The sequence below is a fragment of the Oenanthe melanoleuca genome, chromosome 6, assembly GCF_029582105.1.
Source record: "Oenanthe melanoleuca isolate GR-GAL-2019-014 chromosome 6, OMel1.0, whole genome shotgun sequence".
NCBI lineage: Eukaryota > Metazoa > Chordata > Aves > Passeriformes > Muscicapidae > Oenanthe > Oenanthe melanoleuca.
The window spans coordinates 1474816-1494653 of record NC_079340.1 but is presented as its reverse complement, the minus strand read 5'-3'; the positions used below and the strand labels follow the sequence as shown (position 1 = coordinate 1494653).

General features: G+C 42.5%; 1 protein-coding gene across 2 annotated transcripts in view; it reads right to left on the bottom strand.

The window, feature by feature from the left end:
• The window catches only part of PCDH15 (protocadherin related 15), a 643053-nt gene that overhangs the window by 61209 nt on the left and 562006 nt on the right, over positions 1 to 19838 (bottom strand). For both annotated transcript variants that reach the window (XM_056495514.1, XM_056495516.1), the window contains 2 exons: positions 11098 to 11238; positions 8800 to 8912 (listed from right to left, as the gene is read on the bottom strand). In XM_056495514.1, coding sequence (XP_056351489.1) covers positions 8800 to 8912; positions 11098 to 11238 — 254 coding nt within the window. The remainder of the gene's footprint in view (positions 1 to 8799; positions 8913 to 11097; positions 11239 to 19838) is intronic.

Sequence of the window (19838 nt, the reverse complement as noted above, 5' to 3'; positions counted from 1 at the left end):
CTACATTTCATTCCCAGCATAATTCCAGGATATTTCTGCAGTGGGAATGACCTTATAGCTCCCTCTGCCAGTGCTGAATCCAATGGATTGACAAATCAATAATAATTATTGAGAGGTTTTGTGTTTGCTCTGGAGGGAGAGGACAGAACAGCACTTTTCCCCCCATGTAATTGAACTGATTTTGTTCTCTTCCTTTAATTCCAGGGATTGGGAACAACAGGAGCAATGCATCAGCTGGAGTAAAACACCCAGCTCATCCCTCAGAGCATTCCTCTGGATTGTGGAGAAGCAAAGCAGCAAAAGATGAGCATCCAACCTCCTATATCCTGCCCTTTAGCCTGTGCTTCCAGCTCTAGTAACCTTTCTAAGGGAATAAATTACTTAATTTTCCAATGTTTGAATGGTTAAGATAGAAAATGGTGCTTTTTTCCCCCCAACATATTATTTGAAGGTGTTTCTCTGCCATAATTTTGCATCACTGGATGATAAAAGCTGGAATTTTTGTGGGAAGAGGAAAGCAGGAGAATCCAGCCCAAGCCACACAGAAAAAAGACTAGAAAATCCCCATGGGAGTGGAAGGGAATTTCTGTGAATTGCTTTGAAATATTTGAAATATTTTCAATGAAATGATTCCTTTCTGAACTTCTGACCTCACCACCTTCTCAAATCTGTGATTTCTGATTCCTTCCGAGACTCACATGCCCAGAATCCACATCTACCCCATCCCTGGATGTGAGGAGGTCCTGGATGTAAGGATAATCCACCTGCATCCCACAAATCTTAGGGATAAACCACAATTAACACCCACTTTAATCCCCACCCCAGCCTCATCCAAAGTTTTAATCTTCCCTTCTCTACACAACCACCCTTTGACCATGACAACTTTATTTCCAGACCACTGTTTCATCCATTTCCATGGCATTTTTTTTTCCATGGCCATCACAGCAATGTGGCATTTAGGCCCTTTGATTCACTTTAATTTTTCCACAGGTATAATAAATGGTATCCTGGGAGCATCCAGGATGGAACAGAGACCAGGAGAGACTTCACTGATTTCTTTGAGTATGAAACCACAAAATGGGTTTGTTCCTCAGAAAATAAACAAAGCAACCACAAAGAAGAACAGGATTAAAATAAAGACATAATTATGAAAATGAATACAAATTAAAAAAAAAAAAAATCTCTGAATTTGCTATATCCTAGTTATGTCTGTCTTGATCAGAGTGGGAAAGGGAGACTGAGCACTTCTCAAATACATTGCAGGGCACTACAACTGGAAGTGTTCAAGTGAAATTTCAACTTTTCCTCTCAACTTTTCTGCTTCTTCTTTTTCCCTGCACTAAGCACATCAATCCCTGCCCTTCTTCAATTTGCCTGATAGGCAATATGCTTTAAATTCACCATGAAACTTGTCTATCTGCAAAAGCATGAACGCGAGATTTAATAAAAAATTAAATTTCAAACCAGCAAACCCAATAATAATTTGGAAAATTGGTTTAGGGCTGAAGCTTAATAGTGGGATGTGAATGGACTCCATATGAGCCACTGCAGTTGCCTCTACTTTGTGGACTTATTTTGTGTCTATTTATATAGAATATTTGAATACAAAATACTTCATATATTTATATTTAAATTTATGGAGGTCCATAAAAACCCCTCAGAAATTAAGTTTTGGTGCTGTTTAATTACATGGCTCACCTCAGCTTGATTAACATGGAGGGTATTTTTATTCTTAGAATGGTGAGAGGGCCAGAGAGGCTGTGGCTGCCCCTGGATCTCTGGCAGTGCCCAAGGCCAGGCTGGACTTTGGGGCTTGGAGCAGCCTGGGATAGTGGAAGGTGTCCCTGCCCATGGCACTGGATGGGCTTTGAGGTCCCTTCCCACCCAAACCACTCTGGAATTCCATGATTCCCATGGCAGCCCTTTTAATCCTTTCACCAGCACATAAAAAACTACCTTGGCTTCCTGTGCTTGCTTAAAAATGATAGACCTGGACACATTTTAGAGCAATAAATCATGGTTTTATCAAGTTTCATACATGCTTTAGAGCAATAATCCATCAATTTATCCAGTTTTTGCTTTCCTAGTAACTATCCGAACAGTTTGTCCCAGGCAATCATAATTTTTTTTTTTTTTCTGGAAATAATTATTTTTGCCTTAATTAGATGTATTTATGGAGCAGTTCATCTTCAGAATGTCACATATTCCTTCCTGGACTTGATATCCTGCCTTTCATTCTCAATTCCCAAATTGGTTGGAAGCACTCTGACCTTCCCATGGTATTTATCTCCAAAACAAATGACAAGGGACTCTGGACATTGCTCCAGTGATCCTGTCTTAACCTATTGTATTTTGACTCAAATGTCAGGTTTTGCTCTCCTGATCTCTGTGTGCTCATGTTATCCCTAAAATCTTCCCAAATTAAACCTGAGGCCATAAAGGCAGGAATCAGGATTCTGCAGAAGCAAAAAAAAAAAAAATAAAACAAAAAAGGGGGAAAAATTCCTACCAAGCACAACGTAGGGCACAGTCACACACTTGGATTGGCCAGACTGATGGGATAAATTCCAAGGATAACATGGCTGGAAGGATAACACACTGCTGGATGCCAATAGGGCTTAATACTAAAATTATGGATAATTTCAGTTCCATATCCACACCCCCAGAGTGATTTATTCCCACATTTCATTAACATGGTGTTGGGAGCTCTGACTCTCAGCCTTTCCAAGAACAAATTCCCTGCTGGGATCTGTGCTTTCCTCTTCCCTTGGAAACATCTCACCAGAACATTTCATTGAAAAATACTTCCTAAAATTCTAGTTTCCTTTTCATTTGGTATAAAGAAGTACAGGATTTTAATAAAATGCAATCAGCATTACTAACACAAGGAAAAGTTAGGGGAAAAGGATCCTTCACCTGGTCATCACCTGGTAACTCACTCCCTAATTTTTCAGTGCCTGGTATAAAAATAAATTAACTTTATAATCACATCTGCTAATTTTTTATTACAAACCAAATAAAGTACCAGCAGAAAAACACTCTACACCAGTGATTCCAAAGGGAAAATCCCACACATTTTCCCAAATCCAAACTGCCACTGATGTGACATGCAAATTCCAAATTTATATTGGAAGCTCCAGTTAAGTGTGAGGAAAGCATCGATTGCTTTTATCCCCCCATCTCAAAAATGCTGCAACTAGAAGGTTACCTGTGGTATTCCCTTAATAAAATGTAAATTCCATCCTAGGAAAGCTGGGAAAAGCAGTGGTAGGACCGGGATATGCTGGGAAAAGGATGATGCAAACAGATACCAGCATTAAACAAAACATTTTTAGGGACAAAACACTTTTGAGAAGCAAAAATAATCCTCTGTGGACTCTGACAAGAAAGAGAAGATTATTTCTGAGGGGAAAAATAATCCCTAACAGGGGGAAATCCCAGGGAGGGGAAAAGGGAAACTTCAGTAAACAGAGGTTTGAAGAAATGCAGCTCAGGAGCTGCCTGATGGAAAAACATCTGAGGTGCAATTGATATTCTGGCAGGGTCCAAGGCCAGGCTGGATGGGGTTTGGAGCAGCCTGGGACAGTGGGAGGTGTCCCTGCCCATGGCAGGGGTGGCACTGGATGGGATTTAAAGTCCCTTCCAGCCAAAAACATTCTGGAATTCTCTGATTGATCAAGGCTCAGCCATTCACAGACACTGAGAACCCAAAAGGACCACACTTTCCAGTTCCTGAGCTCCAACCCAGAGCACTGTGGATGCTTTTCCCACCTTTCTGCATGAAGCACCAAATTACAGAGATTCCAACCATGGAATGCCACCCCCTACCCTCACTGTCACTGTGCAGGGTTCCCCATTCCCTATTTACCAATGAGGAAAACTGTCTGAGGGAACAGCAGGAAACCAGAGAACCGGGGAAAACCCCTTGGAATAATCGACTCCTGACACAGCTTCCTGATTTTCTATGAAATGCTTTTGCTTGGATGGTGTTTGACTCCAAAATGAAGGATTTAATTGGGTGGAAAACATTACAACATCTCTTCCACCGAGGGACAGCGAGCTCCCTGCTCTCCCTTTTTAGGCAGAACACATTTCCACAGCAGGGCTGGTGCTGGGAGAGAAATAAAATTAAATGAAATTCCACACTACATTTACATCGAGTTATAGCCTGGAATTCACAGCCTCCCACATTTCCCCATAAAACTTCGGATTGCTGGGCAACTGGACACATCTTTTCCAGCAGGTTGGGGAGCTGTAATGCAACACTAACAGAAGCTGTAAGTTTGCAAAATTCCCCATTTTTCCTGTTCTGGAACGACTGAACACCTGGTTAATGTGCCCACAGGCACTAATTAGGAAGCAATGATGCTGCCCCCAGTTCCCATTCCATTCCCTGCTCCAGCAGCACTTTGCCACGAGCAATGACCTTCCCCTTGCAGAGGATGTGGAATTTATTAATTAACACAATGCCAAAAAGGACCCCAAATCCCTTTCAACTTTTACTGTTTTAAATTGAGGACGTGCTCATAAAGAGGACAGGCTGGCTAAAAATACCTCTTAATATTCATGTGAGGTTCCAGTTACATCTGGTCTCCACTCTTTCATAGCACTACTAATTAATATCAGTTAATTAAGAAATGAAAGTGCTGCCATAAGTTGTTGTGAAGTAATGGAAACTTCTGGATTAAATCCTTGATCCAGAGGTGATCTGGGTGAAGTCAGGACAAAAGAGAGAAGAGCTTGGGAAAGGGGCTCTGTATGGCAGATTTGATTTTCCCAAAAAATTTATTTATTTGGTTTATTGGATTTTAACCTTTTTTTGGTTGTTCAGAGGAGCAGTGGCTGAAAGTATCCAAGGGATGCTGGACAGGGCTTGGAGCAGCCTGGGATAGTGGAAGGTGTCCCTGCCCATGGCAGGGGTGGAATGAGATGAACTTTAAGGTCCCTCCCAACCCAAACCACTCTGGAATTCCATGGTTCTTTGTCCAGAGACCATTTTGCTGGCACAAAGCAAGATGAGATCAAAGCCAGCATTAAAAACTTTAATAAATTGTGTGAATTGTCTCGTCCTGTTTGGGGCAGGGATGTAGGAAGCCTCCCTGTCCCCACCAACCCACTCTCCAGGCTCTCCAGCCTGTCAATGGGCTGGAGACACTGGAAGTGTCCAAGTCTTCCATCAGTTCTGTAAAAATCCAGTGGAATCTGACTGACAGCCAACACCCTGAGGGAGATGTGGTGACAAAAGCAGCAGCAGCCATGTCCTTCCCTGGCAGCAAAGGTCAGCTGGGCTCTGAGGTGGCCCAGCCATCTCCAATTAAATGTCCACACGCTCCAGCACTTTGATTCTTTGGGATTTTTGCCTGTTTTCCCCACACTGTGTTTTTGTGGAACAATGGCTGGCTTGGAAAACCCTTTGACAGGCACTGCTGCCATCAGCTCTCTCCATGGCAAGGACTGACACACTGCTAAGGCAGTTCAGCTCCTGGGCTCCACAGGGAAGACCCAGCTGGAGCACTGGGACCATACAGGGCTGACACAGAGTCACTGGGGTTGGGAAAGCCCTCAAAGGCCATCATGTCCAACTAGGAACCCAGCAGTGCCCTGCTCCCCACTACCCACATCCCCAGGTGCCACATCCACACCTGTTTTGAGCTCTTCTAGGGATGGGCACTCCAAAGCTCCCTGGGCAGCCCCTGCCAAGGCCTGAGCACCCTTTCCATGCAGAAATTCCTCCTGCTGTCCAAGCTGAGCCTCCCCTGGCACAGCTTGAGGCCGTTTCCCCTTGTCCTGTCCCTGTTCCCTGGCAGCACAGCCCGACCCCCCCTGGCTCCAACCTTTTTCCAGGCAGTGGAAGAGAGTGACAAGATTTGCTGCTGCTGCTCTGATTCTAAGGAGTGAATGCTGGGGTGAGGAACATTCCAAATCCCTGCTGGCCTCCTCTTGCCAGTCCCTTCCAGAAGAACCAAAGATGCAGAAGATTCCCCCCTGGTGGGCTTTTGGGAGTATCTCTCACAGTCATTAGGAAGGAACTATATTTTATCCCCCACTTATCACAAATCAACTGCTCCATTCTGTATTTTCTAGATCTCAAAGCCCTCAGCTGCCCTTTGCTGTTTGATATGGAGAGCACAGCAGTGTTTAGAATAATTTACAATCTAAACAAAGAAGGTGGGGGGGAAAGAGACCAATTAATTTGCCCCAAATGATGCAACAATGCAGAGGGCAAGCCAGTGAATAAATACCAATCTGCCTTCATCCATTTGACTGGTGCTTCCTCTGGAAGTAGCTCTAAGACATGGATAATGATCAGTCAAAGTCTGCCTGGGTGTGAGGAGGGCTCCAAGCAGTGCTGGTGTTCCTCTGGCAGAGCTGCCAGGCTCTGCAGCTCAGCTCAAGGCAGAGTGGCACTTTCATCTCCCTTTCTGCTCATGCCATCTGCTCTCTCTCTTTCTCTTTTTAATTTATTTTTTCATTTTGTAGCACAGGCTGCAGCTTTACTCTGTAAAACTGTTCAACTGTGACCTTTCCCTAAATACACAGGAAGGAAGTTTGTAAACCAGCTTGAGAACAGTGCTGGAATCATCCAGATTATGATAATTAGACAAGCAAAGATCAATACTAATCCACCCTAAAGCCACTAATTCTCAATCCATCTGAAATTCAAGCACCCACATCCAGCAATTTTTTTATTTTGCAAGGGGCAGCATTGCTCTGTGCTGCCTTTCACCCTAAAGATATCCTGTGTCACTGGAAAATGAGGTCCTGTGACATCTGCCAGCTCCAGCTTGCATCACTGTCAACAAACCAAACACAAAGCACAGCTTGCAGAATGTGACAGTCCCTGAAAACCTTAGGAATCAACACTAGTCCTGCTCCCAGATATCTGCTCCCAAGTATCTTCAGTCTCCAAGCTGACTCAGAAACTTCTGGGTTGTTTTAATTTCATTTTTGACACTGAAGAAAATAAATAATTGCCTTTGCTGTCCCCAAAAGATTTTAAGAGCCTCTTAACATTGTGCAAAGAATTTCCCAGGAACGGAGCTGTGCTTTGGAAAGGGAAACCAAGTTGTCCAGACATTCCAAAAAGTTCACAGGGACACAAAGATGACCTGGGTTATTCAGGTGTTGTCATCCAAAGGTATTATGGGCTATGAGTCACTTTTTAGAGTTTTTCACTGTAGTGAAATAACATTCCCAGCTGCTGGGATAAAACTGGAGCTCAAGGCAGGCTCAGGAATTTCACAATCCCTGAGTGGTTTGGGCTGGAAGGGACCTCAAAGTCCATCCAGTTCCACCCCTGCCATGGGCAGGGACACCTTCCACTATCCCAGGCTGCTCCCAGCCCCATCCAGCCTGGCCTTGGACACTGCCAGGGATCCAGGGGCAGCCACAGCTGCTCTGGGCACCCTGTGCCAGGGTATCCCAAATATTCCATCTATCCCTGGTCTCTGGCAGTGGGAAGCCATTCCCTGTGTCCTGGCACTCCAGTTCCTGATGCAGGGTCCCTCTCCAGTTTCTTGCATCCCTTCAGACCCTGGAAGGAGCTGTGATGTCTCCACACAACCTTCCCTTCTCCAGGATGAACATTCCCAGCTCTCCCAGCCTTGCAGCAGAGAGGAGCTGCTCCAGTCCCCTCAGCAATTTCTGGGCTTCTCTGGACTTGCTCCAACAGACCCCTGCCTGCCCTGATCTGAAATCTCAGTCACAAATTGGACATGTTTTTATTTGTTACATTACCCAAAGTAATGCAGCAAACACTGCACACCTCTGGAGATAAGTAAGAAACTGTAGGGAGCAGCAGGAACAATTTCTCTCTCGAGAAAAATCCTTCAGCAAAGGACTATTATTAAATGCAATGCTTGTCATTTTGCACTGGTCCTTCAGATTTCACATTTGTTTCACATTAAATACAAAATTAGGAGAAGAGAGGCATGTTTTTGTTATTTTTCACTTCTTTAAGTGAGAAATATGCTAATAGTCCAATCATGAGGACAAACAGAGTGCAGATAATGATTTTTTTGTCTAAACTCCTTTAAATAGCTGAACAAGCCCATCTTTTAGGGCTTACTGAAGACAATTTATGTTCAATTTCTGCTTTCTGATTCCCTGCAGTCCTTGGATTTGGAAATATCTGTACAAACCCCATTACATTCTGCTGCTTATTATGTCACTACAGTGGCATAGAGAGAACACATTGCAACTTCTTGATATCTTGAAGCTGCTTGCCCTGATTCTTATCACTTCCTATTATTGTACAGATGTCAAATTCATGAACATATTCTCTGTTACAAAATCTAACAAACTAATCAGCCTGTGCCCCACTTTTTGGTTTGCTTTTGATCAATTTTAGGACACTGATGTTGATGATATTAAATTGTCAGAGGGTACATTTATGAAATTACGTCTCTGTGGTGATAACAACCATCACCTGCATCTCTAACAGTGAAGAGGTTGAGTCTTGAATTCTCTCATGCCTCACACAAATAGTGTAGAGGGTCAAAACACTCTCCAGGAAACTTAACCTAGAGCCCTGATGGTCCCAGTCCCAATTCAAGGGCATGGAATTTGTTTATCCAAATGACTGATATTTTCAACAACTTCTGAGGGGAAAATTTCATACACATATTCCCTCACTATCACTGTCAGCCCAAATCTTCCAACTGGGGACAACCTGCTCAGAGAGTAAAATTCCACCACAACAGAGTATTTTTGTAGCTCTATTTCAGACTAGCCTTCAAGCAGAACTTTATTTTGACTTTAAAAGTGCCAGTTTTAGGGTGGAAGAATGAAGTCCTTTACCTGTATTCATCCTGTGTGAAGCGTGGGATGACTGAGGGCTGCAGCACCGTGATTTCCACTGTGGTGGTGTTGAACTTCACTGGGTCCCCATCATCAAAGGCAATGACCACCAGCTACAAACAACACAGAAAATCAGGCTCTGACTACACAGAAGAACGTTTGACTTTCAGCAATTCTGGTATTTGCAGGGTCTAAAAAAATCAGATGTGATTTTATTTTGCTGTATGTCACGCGTTGTGTAAGAACAAAACATGGAGGGAAAAGGTGACAGCCATCCTCAGGTTGAACCTCTGCTGAAAAATTTACACAAACATGGTGAAACTGAAGGAATTTCTTCCTGGAAAGGATTGTTAAACATTGGAATGGGCTGCTCAGGGAGGCGTGGAGTCCCCAGCCCTGGAGGTGTCCAAGAAGCTGCTGGATGTGGCACTCAGTGCTCTGGTGGGGATTGGTCACAGGTTGGATTCCATCATCCTGGAGGGCTTTTCCAACCTCAGGGATTCTGGGATTCTACAGTTCCAAATAAAACAAACAGGAAAAGCCCTGGCTGAGAATTATCTGTTGCTGACATTAATATCTAGAAGCAAGGCTCATGTTAGAACAAAAAAATTAACATTTCTTCCCAACCCCCTCCAAAAAGTACACTGCAGAAAGGAGATGCTCTAAGCTCAAACACAGACAAGACCAAATTACCTTCTTTTAATTGAGGCCTGTTGTAAATATTTTAATTTTTAAAAAGTCTTTTCTCGTGTCTATTTGTTGATTTAATCTGTGATTTTGTGCTGGCACAAGCAGATTTATTTGTTTTTAGCTTTTACAAGAAATCTGCTTGCAAAAGGATGCGACTCCAGCCCACTGAAGAAGAAATAATGGGCATTTTTCCAGTTTTCTCCCTAAATTTTTCCTTATTTCTGGAGGTCATTACATGAGGCAAGTCTGCACTTCATTCTAGCAGAGCATTTTTCTGCCAGCCCAAGTTATTCCACAATAACCCTTTTTTTTTTTCCAGCCAGTATATCAGGAAAGTCACCAGTGCAAGATATATTTGCAGATATTATCTGGATCTTAAAGAGTGAGTGGAAAAATTCCCAGAGGACTCAGCAGCAGACACAAGCCCAGTAGTCTCAAGTAAATACTCCAAGTGTTCCTATCACTGATTTCTGGAGTCTTCTCTGGTTTTTTTTTCCCTAAGAATCCAGATTTTCTGAAAAGTAATTCCCTGCTGAATGTCCCATTTACTGCCCTAATATGAAGTAGTGTGGGATAGATCCCAGTTTTGGAAAAAAACCCCACAAAATAAGTATTAAGAAGTAAAAACAAGTGCAGCAATAGAAAAGTTCCACTCTGGTGATGTTAACCAAGAAAAAAATCCTCTTCCCCCTTGGGTTTTATTGTATCAATTAGAAACTTAAAAGGACTTAAATTAGCACTGTGCTAAACCAGGGACTGCTCCAGCTCAAGTAGCCCTTGATGGGACACTCAAGAGTGGAAAGCAGTGGACAGCTTTATTCCTTATAATGGAAAGTGTGCAAACAAACCTCTCTTCAACCCTCATTTCAGAAATAAATAACTGAAGGAAGAAAAACACACCTTAATGACTATAAGGAAGTTTCCAAGCAGGGAAATTACATCAAATGCAAGATATTATGGATATAAGTTTGTTTTCCTTACTGACCCACTTCTGTTTTCATTTGTTTTTGCCTTCCTTCATGGATCTTAAAAAGCAGATGTTCTACTGATTTAGGTTAAAATCATACCTTAAACCCCATTAATTGACTCCAGACTCTTTAGGAACAGTGACAACATAATGGGAATTTAGTTTTCCTTAAAATCAATGTTTTTACATTAAAACACTTGTGAACAGGAACTCCTGAACTACCCAGCTGTGCAATAACTTTATTTATAAAGATATCTTGCTCTTCTTACAAAGTTCATCCCAAATTCTCCCCAAAAGCCCTGTTTAAAGTGAACTTGGGTAAAATAAGGGCTCCCCAAGCTGCCTCCTTGTTTTCCCCACCCTCTCAACAGGTGGAACCACATCCATTCAAGACATTCCTGAAATCACAAAGGTGTAAAACACAGGCTAGGAGAAAAAGAAGGAAACAAAGGAACAAACAGAATTGAGATTTTGCATTGGAAATCCAGTGAAAGGTTGGACTTGACCTTGGAGGTCTTTTCCAACCTTAATGATTCTGGGACCTTACTATGCAATAGAAAAAAACAAAGGAGAACCGTGATGGCAAAAGGAATCCCAGCAAATTCAGGGAATGTTTCCTGGCACTGCAGCTGAATTTGTACCTTGAACACTGTGCTGGGCTCTTCGTTGAGGTTCACTCGGGTGACGACACGTCCGGAGTTTTCCTCTACATCAAAAATGCTGGCGCTGTAGGGAAACTGGACAACATCCACCTTGTAGCGGACCCGACTGGCTGGGGTGCCCTGGAATGCAAAAAGAGGCAAATTCTGGGCTTTTACACACCTCCTGAAGGATTAAAATGCAGCATTGTAAGGCCATCACGAGCAGAACTTGCTGTTTGTCGTCCTCAAACCTGAGCAACCCATTCAATCCCCCCAAAATACCTTCCATGACAGCTGAGAGGTCCAGGAAGAAAAGCCACCAGAGGCTTGGAGAGAAAAGGGCTCAACCCCTGTTGTTGGATACTGCTAGGAGCTAGGGAAAAAACAGCTTTGAAGATTTAGGTTTCTTAGCTGCTTGAAGACAAGAAATTATAACAATGATTAAACATTTACTAAAACGTGTACTACGAGATGTTTTGCAAAAAGCATGTTTTCAAAGAAGTGTTGCCTTCTTAAACCAGTAAGACTTTTCTATTCTGTTTTGCACATACTACCCTAAATGTGTGAAGTGTTTCTTTACATAAAGCTCTCTCTTTTTCTTCTCACAAAGAACTATGTTCCTTACCCTTTCCACCACTCCTATAGTCAAAATACAACAGAACCCCCACCTACTTAAACCCACAAATGTTTTATAGAAACTGAAACTGAAGATGGGCATGGCTTAAGGCTGGATAAAATACCTTTCAAAAATATTTTCACTCAGTATAAAACTCATTTAAGTTTAAGAAACTTGTGAGTGGTTAAAGAAAATGCTGTTTTGGAGATGGATTTTAAGCAGCCCCAGAAGGAAACCTTCCCACGGTTCAGACCCTGCTTTGGTGACAAGGATTGAGCCCAGGTAGCCCCTGGATGGGTCACAAAGCATCTGAAACACCAATGCAAAAGGGGGATCAGAAGCAGCATTGCCAGAGGGTTGAAGAATGGAATTTTTCCCATCAGTATCTCAGCATTTTCTAATTGAAGGCTACTTACACATTAAACAGTTTTAACACCACCTGACTAAAAAATAACACTTATGGGAAGGATGTAGTTTCTTAGGTTATCCATTATTTTCCAATGACCCCTCTGTTTCCTCTCTGCATCTCCTGTAGGGTTTTGTTTCCAGCAGGGTTTAGTTTCCAGCAGACACCTGGTAGGTTGAAGCCCCCTTGAGAAACAGGGTTTGCAATGGCCAGACTTCTCCAGCTACTTGTAGGACGTCTCATCTGTCTCTTCATCCACACTAGGGCATCTAGGAGAGATTCCCTCTGATCCTCTTTGCACACTTATGTCTGAATAATGATTTTCCAGCACGCCAAAGTCTGGATATGCTGAGATTTGGGACATTTTATAGAATTCCAACTGAATTATTTACTAAATATATTTGGGAGTAGATTCAGAGAAACACTTCTGTCCTAGCAACAGCATGATTTAATTTTCTCTGAGTCTCAAGCTCAGATCAGGCTTTGACCTTTATGTTGTGCTTAAACAGCCAGAACATCATTAATGGTGAATTGCTGATTTTCACCTGTATTCAATAATGTGCTTTGTTGGGATTGGGAATATATTCCATGTCCCATGCCAGCCTCGAACTACATGGGAACAGAACATTTCCTTTTGTAAGCAGCAATGGAAATGGCTACAAAAGTGGTTTGAGCTCACTAAATGCTATCAATGTTTTGCTGATCCAACAGAAGTAATTTGAGTGTTGCCTCTTGAAGTTCTCCAAGGAATTCCAGCCTGAGCAGAGTTTATGAGGCCATCAGCAGCTTTCATCATCCCAGCTGGGTCTGCCAGGCATGTTTGAGTGGTTAGCAAATTAATAAATGATTGTGTTCATAGTTAAAAGCACTTCACACGTGCTAAAGAGGGCAAATCCTGGAAAAAGTGGGAAATTTCTGGGATCACGGCATAGCAGAGTTCATTATCAACTTTCCCCCTGGCATTCCCTGCTTCAGTCATTTTTCTTCAATGTTATAATTAAGAGCAAATTACCTTCTGAAATCCAGCCTATTTGGGCTTGGAGTAATGGCCTTAAACTTGCTTGGAAGACTAAGAGTCCTCATCATCATTAAAGCTCCTCACACCAGGTAATTTGTGATTAAATAAACAAAAATCTCATCAGGTTATTGTTGCTCCTGATGTGATTATTAAGTACATTTTGCTCCTGTCACTTCAGAAAAATAACAAAACTGGGATTTATTTTTTATTTATGGTATTTTGGCACTGATGAAATTAGAAAAATCTCCAGAGAGATTTCCCAGGGAAATCTATTTAGAAGCGAGTTTTAATTATCTGAAATATTAATCATCTTTTGCCTCTGTTCTAAATTAATTTAGATGCATTATTATGTCTGCAGCAAAACTTGAATCTAGCTGATAATAATCCCAAATAAACCACAGAGCAAGGATTGTGCTTGGCAGGCACCACATTCACTCTCTCCAAGCAAAGTTTCCCTGAGATTCAGGACTAATATGAAACTTAAATAAAGCTCATCCAGTTCCAATCATTTCTTCCATGGCTGCATGTATCCATAAGATTCCATTTGCTCTGGGGAAATGCCATTTATTTCTGACACAGGTGACAGCTACAAACATGTCCCCAATTTTGGTGAGGCTGCCCCTGGAAAAGGAGCCTTGCATGATGCATATGTGCACTGTCCAGATAACTCCTAGCAGGAAAATTGTAATGGAATAAAGCCAGAGAAAATGGGGAAAAGGGAACCACCATTATTATTGGGGATTTTCATGTGTGTTTCTGCAAGCAACTCAAGAGGAAGCCAGAAATTGTTACTTCCACTCTCCAGGAGAGGAAGGTTGGAGCACCTCTGCTAGGAAGAAATGAGGAGACATTTGGCAATGTCAAGGGGAGGGAAGAGGGAGAGGAGAGGAGAGGAGAGGAGAGGAGAGGAGAGGAGAGGAGAGGAGAGGAGAGGAGAGGAGAGGAGAGGAGAGGAGAGGAGAGGAGAGGAGAGGAGAGGAGAGGAGAGGAGAGGAGAGGAGAGGAGAGGAGAGGAGAGGAGAGGAGAGGAGAGGAGAGGAGAGGAGAGGAGAGGAGAGGAGAGGAGAGGAGAGGAGAGGAGAGGAGAGGAGAGGAGAGGAGAGGAGAGGAGAGGAGAGGAGAGGAGAGGAGAGGAGAGGAGAGGAGAGGAGAGGAGGAGAGGAGAGGAGAGGAGAGGAGAGGAGAGGAGAGAAGAGAAGAGAAGAGAAGAGAAGAGAAGAGAAGAGAAGAGAAGAGAAGAGAAGAGAAGAGAAGAGAAGAGAAGAGAAGAGAAGAGAAGAGAAGAGAAGAGAAGAGAAGAGAAGAGAAGAGAAGAGAAGAGAAGAGAAGAGAAGAGAAGAGAAGAGAAGAGAAGGAGAAGAGAAGAGAAGGAGAAGAGAAGACTCCAGGGAGACCTTAGAGCTTCTTCCAGTGCCTAAAGGAGCTCTAGGAGAGCTGGAGAGGGATTTGGGAAAAGGGATGGAGGGACAAGGGGGAATGTCTTCCCACTGCCAGAGGGCAGGGTCAGATGGGATATTGGGAAGGAATTGTTCCCTGGGAGGGTGGGCAGGCCCTGGCACAGGGTGCCCAGAGCAGCTGTGGCTGCCCCTGGATCCCTGGCAGTGCCCAAGGCCAGGCTGGATGGGGCTTGGAGCAGCCTGGGACAGTGGAAGGTGTTCCTGTCCTGGCAGAGGGTGGCATTGGATGGGCTTTAAGGTCCCTTCCAACCCAAGCCACTCAGGGATTCAAACTGGTAACAGACACAAACCCCCACAATTTCTTGGCCCAGGAAAGAATGGGAGAAAATGGATTTCACTTTCATTTGAAGTCCACAGGTGAAGATCCCAGGTGTGCCTGGATTTCACCCCTAAATGACCAGTATGGAATTGCAGCATCATGAACACAGTTATTTCCCAGGTCTCTCTCCATATATTATCTCCATATATAGATTTCCACTCAAATCTGAATAATTTTTATAATAAGGAGTTCAATCAGGAAAGTTTTGTAAAGCTAGTTCGATGAAAAAAATTAGGAAGTGGTGCTGAACCCCCCACATTTACAGGTTTTTTGTAACTTACTCAAAGCAACCATGGAAGATGGGACAGTCCAGAGCAGGTGCATGAGTTTGGTGGGTCTTACACTAGCTTAGGGATGTGAATGGTTCATCCTAATTTCATTCACATAAAGCCTCAAATTTGAAGGATTTTACTCTTCAGTAGGTAACTCAACAAGAGGGCCTGAAATATGAATTGCTAAAGCTGGAAGTTCTGAATTTTTAACCCTCACTCACAAGCTGAACACAAAACAAAAAAAAAAAAAAAAAAAACCCCCATGAACTTTTAAAGCCTTGAGATAAAATTACTTGAAGAACACCTTGAATTTGCAGCATGTGTCCCATACTGTAATCTCCAGCAGCCACAGGAAGAGCTTCTAAAAGATCAAGGTCTGGCCCTCCTGAAAATGGTTTTACCTCCAATTAAAATGCAGTGAAATCTTTAATTAAATATCCAATAGCCTCTTACTTTTAGTGAGTGCATGGAAGACAATAAGGACAATTACTCCCAATTTGACAAAAGGACTCCAGTGAAGGAAAGCCTCAGGAGGTGTTAGGAGAACAGAGAAAGCATTAAATGGGATGTTCTGGAGCTCTGGAAGCTGGCTGCTCATTAAAATTAGTGTTCTGCATCTGTTTCTATTAACATTTCTAATTAAAAAAAAAAAAAGCAAAGCAGGATATGGAGGGGAGTTGCCCATGGCCAGAATATCCCAGCTTTTACAGTGATAACTGTTATCAAAAAGGGGATATACAGGAAAAACAAACACTTCTTTTTATGTCAGTCCTGGGAATCACCTCTGATAAATAAACTGAGCATTTATCAAACAGCTCCTAGTGCTCTCCTGCCCACATTTTTGGAGGATTAAGAGCTTTGAGACCACTCAGAACCACTTTTTCATCTCTCATTACCAGGCCACTTCAGTGAAGCATAAAATGTTCACCAGGAAGAAAACTCCCCTTGTCTCCAACAGATTTATCCAACACTAATCCAGGCTGATGATTTCTTCAGCTACAAGGGATGATCTAAATGCCCCAAAAAGAGATGACTGGCAGTATGTGCTGCTGTGAGACTGAGGGCTGTGCCAGCCACATCCAGAAGAGCAGGAGATTGAGCCAGGAACTGATTTTGTCCAGGCTTTGGAACCTTTCCCTGAAAAGGCTGGGAAATATCTAACAGAACCCAAATCTGAACACACTTGTTTCAACTAAAGTAAAGCAGGACTTGAAAGGAAATATTTTCCTAGAGGTGCTTCTCCCCCTTTACTCTGCTCAGGTGAGACCCCACCTGGAATTCTGTGCACAGTTCTGGTGCCTCAAACACAAGAAGGTCATGGAGCTGCTGGAGAGAGTCCAGGATGCTCAGAGGGATGGAGCAGCTCTGCTGGGAGGAAAGGCTGGGAGAGCTGGGATTGTTCACCTGGAGAGGAGAAGCTCTGGGGTGACCTAATTGTGGCCTTGCAGTGCCTGAAGGAGCTACAAGAAACATGGAGACGTTTTCATGGGATGGAGTGGCAGGACACAGGGAATGGCTTCCCACTGCCAGAGGGCAGGGCTGGATATGATTTTGGGAAGGAATTGTTCCTGGGAGGGTGGGCAGGCCCTGGCACAGGGTGCCCAGAGCAGCTGTGGCTGCCCCTGGATCCCTGGCAGTGCCCAAAGTTGGACTTTGGGGCTTGGAGCAGCCTGGGATAGTGACCTTGAAGATCATCTCATTCCAGCCCCTGCCACAGGCAGAGACACCTCCCACTGTTCTCTCTGTCTTAGTTTTATCCCATTTCTCTTCCCATTGTGGGCAGCCAGGCAAAGCCAGCTGGGAATTGCTCTGGAAGCAAAAATCTGTTTGGGTGCTTCTGCTCAGCTGGAATTCCAGGGGTGTATTGCAGGCAGAGCTTCCCTGCACAGGGCTCACCAGTTTTTCAGGTCACAGTATCCAACAGCCTAAACTTACCCACTCCAAGGGACTAAAAAACCCCAATAAACTGAAAATTCCTCAAGATGCTGCTGGACACCACCTCTGGAAAGGAAGCTCAAGCTGATGTGTGAGGGAGAGCTCACAATTAAAGGGATTGTTAAGATGGAAAAAGTGCTCAGCTGCCTCAATAATTCCAGTTGCAATGTGGTTAAAATGAAGGTTTTTTATTCTTATAAGGTTTATCAGTTATTTAGAAAGCTCTTCCTTGGCAGACACGGCTCTGCTTTATCCCCATCATTCCCTCTAGCCTGGTTTTGCTGCTTTTTGCTTAATATTTCTTGCTTTTACCTGGAATTAGGTAGAAGCTCCTCTGGGAAAGGCAGGGTGAGCAACTTAAAGATGCACCAAATAATTTGAAAAATTATTTGTATATTTATATAAAATGTTACTATAAAAATGTAGAAAAATCCACAGTAGATCGTTCCAAACTACCAAAGAAACAAAATGTTGATTTCCCAGATTCAATGAAAACAAAATTTTCAGGCAAAACGTCCCAGATTTCAATGACCAGAAGGGTCTTTCAAATTTACAATACATGCAAAAGGAGCTACTAAAACATAATTTACATTCTCAGCCATTGCAAATCAAAAGGCAATTAAAACCAAAAGGGAAAGGAGCAACTAGTAAGAATTTAAAGTGACATTTACTCAAAACAGCCCTGCAAATCTTTCTGTGGCCTTTAGAGAAAAGCTCTGGGTTTTATGTTTTAATTGACATTTCACCAAGAGTCTGAAAAATAACTATCAGAGATCTCTCATGCCTTTGGGCCAAGAGGTTTTGACCACTTTGAAATCCACAGGTTGAAATAAAGACATTACAAAATACCTTTGAGGAAGTGCTTGACTCTGGGACAAATTATTTCTGTTTTAACAGAGCAACTCTTCATAATAATCAGAAATCCAGTGGAATTTTTGCAGCAAAACCCATCTTCTTATCAACAGTACATTTTATTGATGGCCTAAGGTTTTAGGCACCAGTTAAATTATGAAAATCCCACAGTTTCACTCTCAGATTTGTTCATGTGGATACACATTCCCATGTGGAAGGTACACAGAATTGTAAATAACTCAGTATGGGAAGGTTTGATGGGAGGATTTTTTTTTTAAAAAAACCAAGAGATGCTTTCATCTTCATCTCTAATAAATGAAATTCTGCTGGATTAGTTTAATAGCAAAAGCTGACTCTTACCTCTACATGCTATAAATTCCTAAATAATTTAGGAAATACATAGAAAACAATGATGTCATTCACCCTCTTGTGTTTCACCTAAATTAATGCTTGTTTGTTAACATGGAGAGCCCACCTCCTCTGACACCATTCCCACCTCCTTCTCCTTCCCCCAGACCTGCTCTTCTGCTCCTGGAAAAATTCAGATTTGCCTTATCTGCAGAGAAATCCCACACAGATGCTGGGCCTTTCCAGCTGGATCCTCACAGCATCCATATTAATTTGACAACGTTGGGATTTGCTGAAAACAATGGTTGTCTCTGAGGAGCTGATTAGCTCTGAAAAGCTTTTATTGCAGATGATGGAAAAATCTGGCTGGGCTTTTATTCTGGATATGGGAATTACATACCTTACTTGCAAAATAACAACAGGAAAAGTTAAGCTTGGAGACTTTAAATTAGTTAGGCTCTTATAAACAGGCATATTTTAAAGCTACAATTATTTTTTTTAACATATACATATTTATTTCCCTAAACTGATAAAATAAATGTGTTAGTACCCTGCAAATAAGATTCCAGCAGGTTTAAAACTCCCAAACCATACAAGTAAAATACTGGTGATAACTAAGAATATTCCATCCCTTAAGGCAAGTTTAGAGCAAGGTCCCCTTGCTGAGCAGAGAAAAGGTTCTGTGCTTTTAAACCAAATTTCCAGTGAATTCATAGCAAGTACTTTGTGACACCATTTAATGTCAAAGACAGCTTCAAATAAATCGAGATTTTCCAGTAGCACAGGCTGGCTCAGGCAGGAAAAGAAACACAACCATTTATGCCTGGTAGTTTTACTTTTAAAATAAAAATGATGAGGGACAAAAGTACCAGCCATTATTTTAAAATAAAAAACCACTTTCAAAACCTCCTTTAAAAGCTTTCCTCCATAGCTGTCTGACTTTTATGGCCCTTGCATTTATTAGAGGCTTAAGGGTAACTTCATTTTTAAATCTTCATAAACATCAACAGGTGTTCATGTGATAGCGACAGAAATTGTACAGAATGTTCAGTGGGGTTTGGGGCTGTTAAATGAGAAATGAAATAACTTTGCATTGGAAATGCTGATTGCACAGGACTAAGGATTATAAGTTTCCCCTCAGTGATCTCTTAGTCTTCAAAACTTAGACACAGCAATTATAAAATGGAGCTTTTATCAGAATGGGCAAAGAGAGCCCAAAATATCTCACTGTAAGGCAACAACATTTATTTAATGTTAAACAAAAGCTGCCTAAACCCCAATCACACCACATTTAGCTAAGCTGTACCTGATTTGTGTCCAAGCACTTCATCAGCTTTTAATGTGCATGGCACATTCTCCTGAACTCTTCCCCCTGAGGATTATTCTCCTTCTTTTGCCAAACACTGGCAATTAAAAATTAAACCTGGCCGGCAGAACAGCTCTGGCTTTTCCAGTCCTCAGAGGATCATCTGGTCACTGATGTTCATGGTGACAAAAATTGACATCAAACTTCAGAAC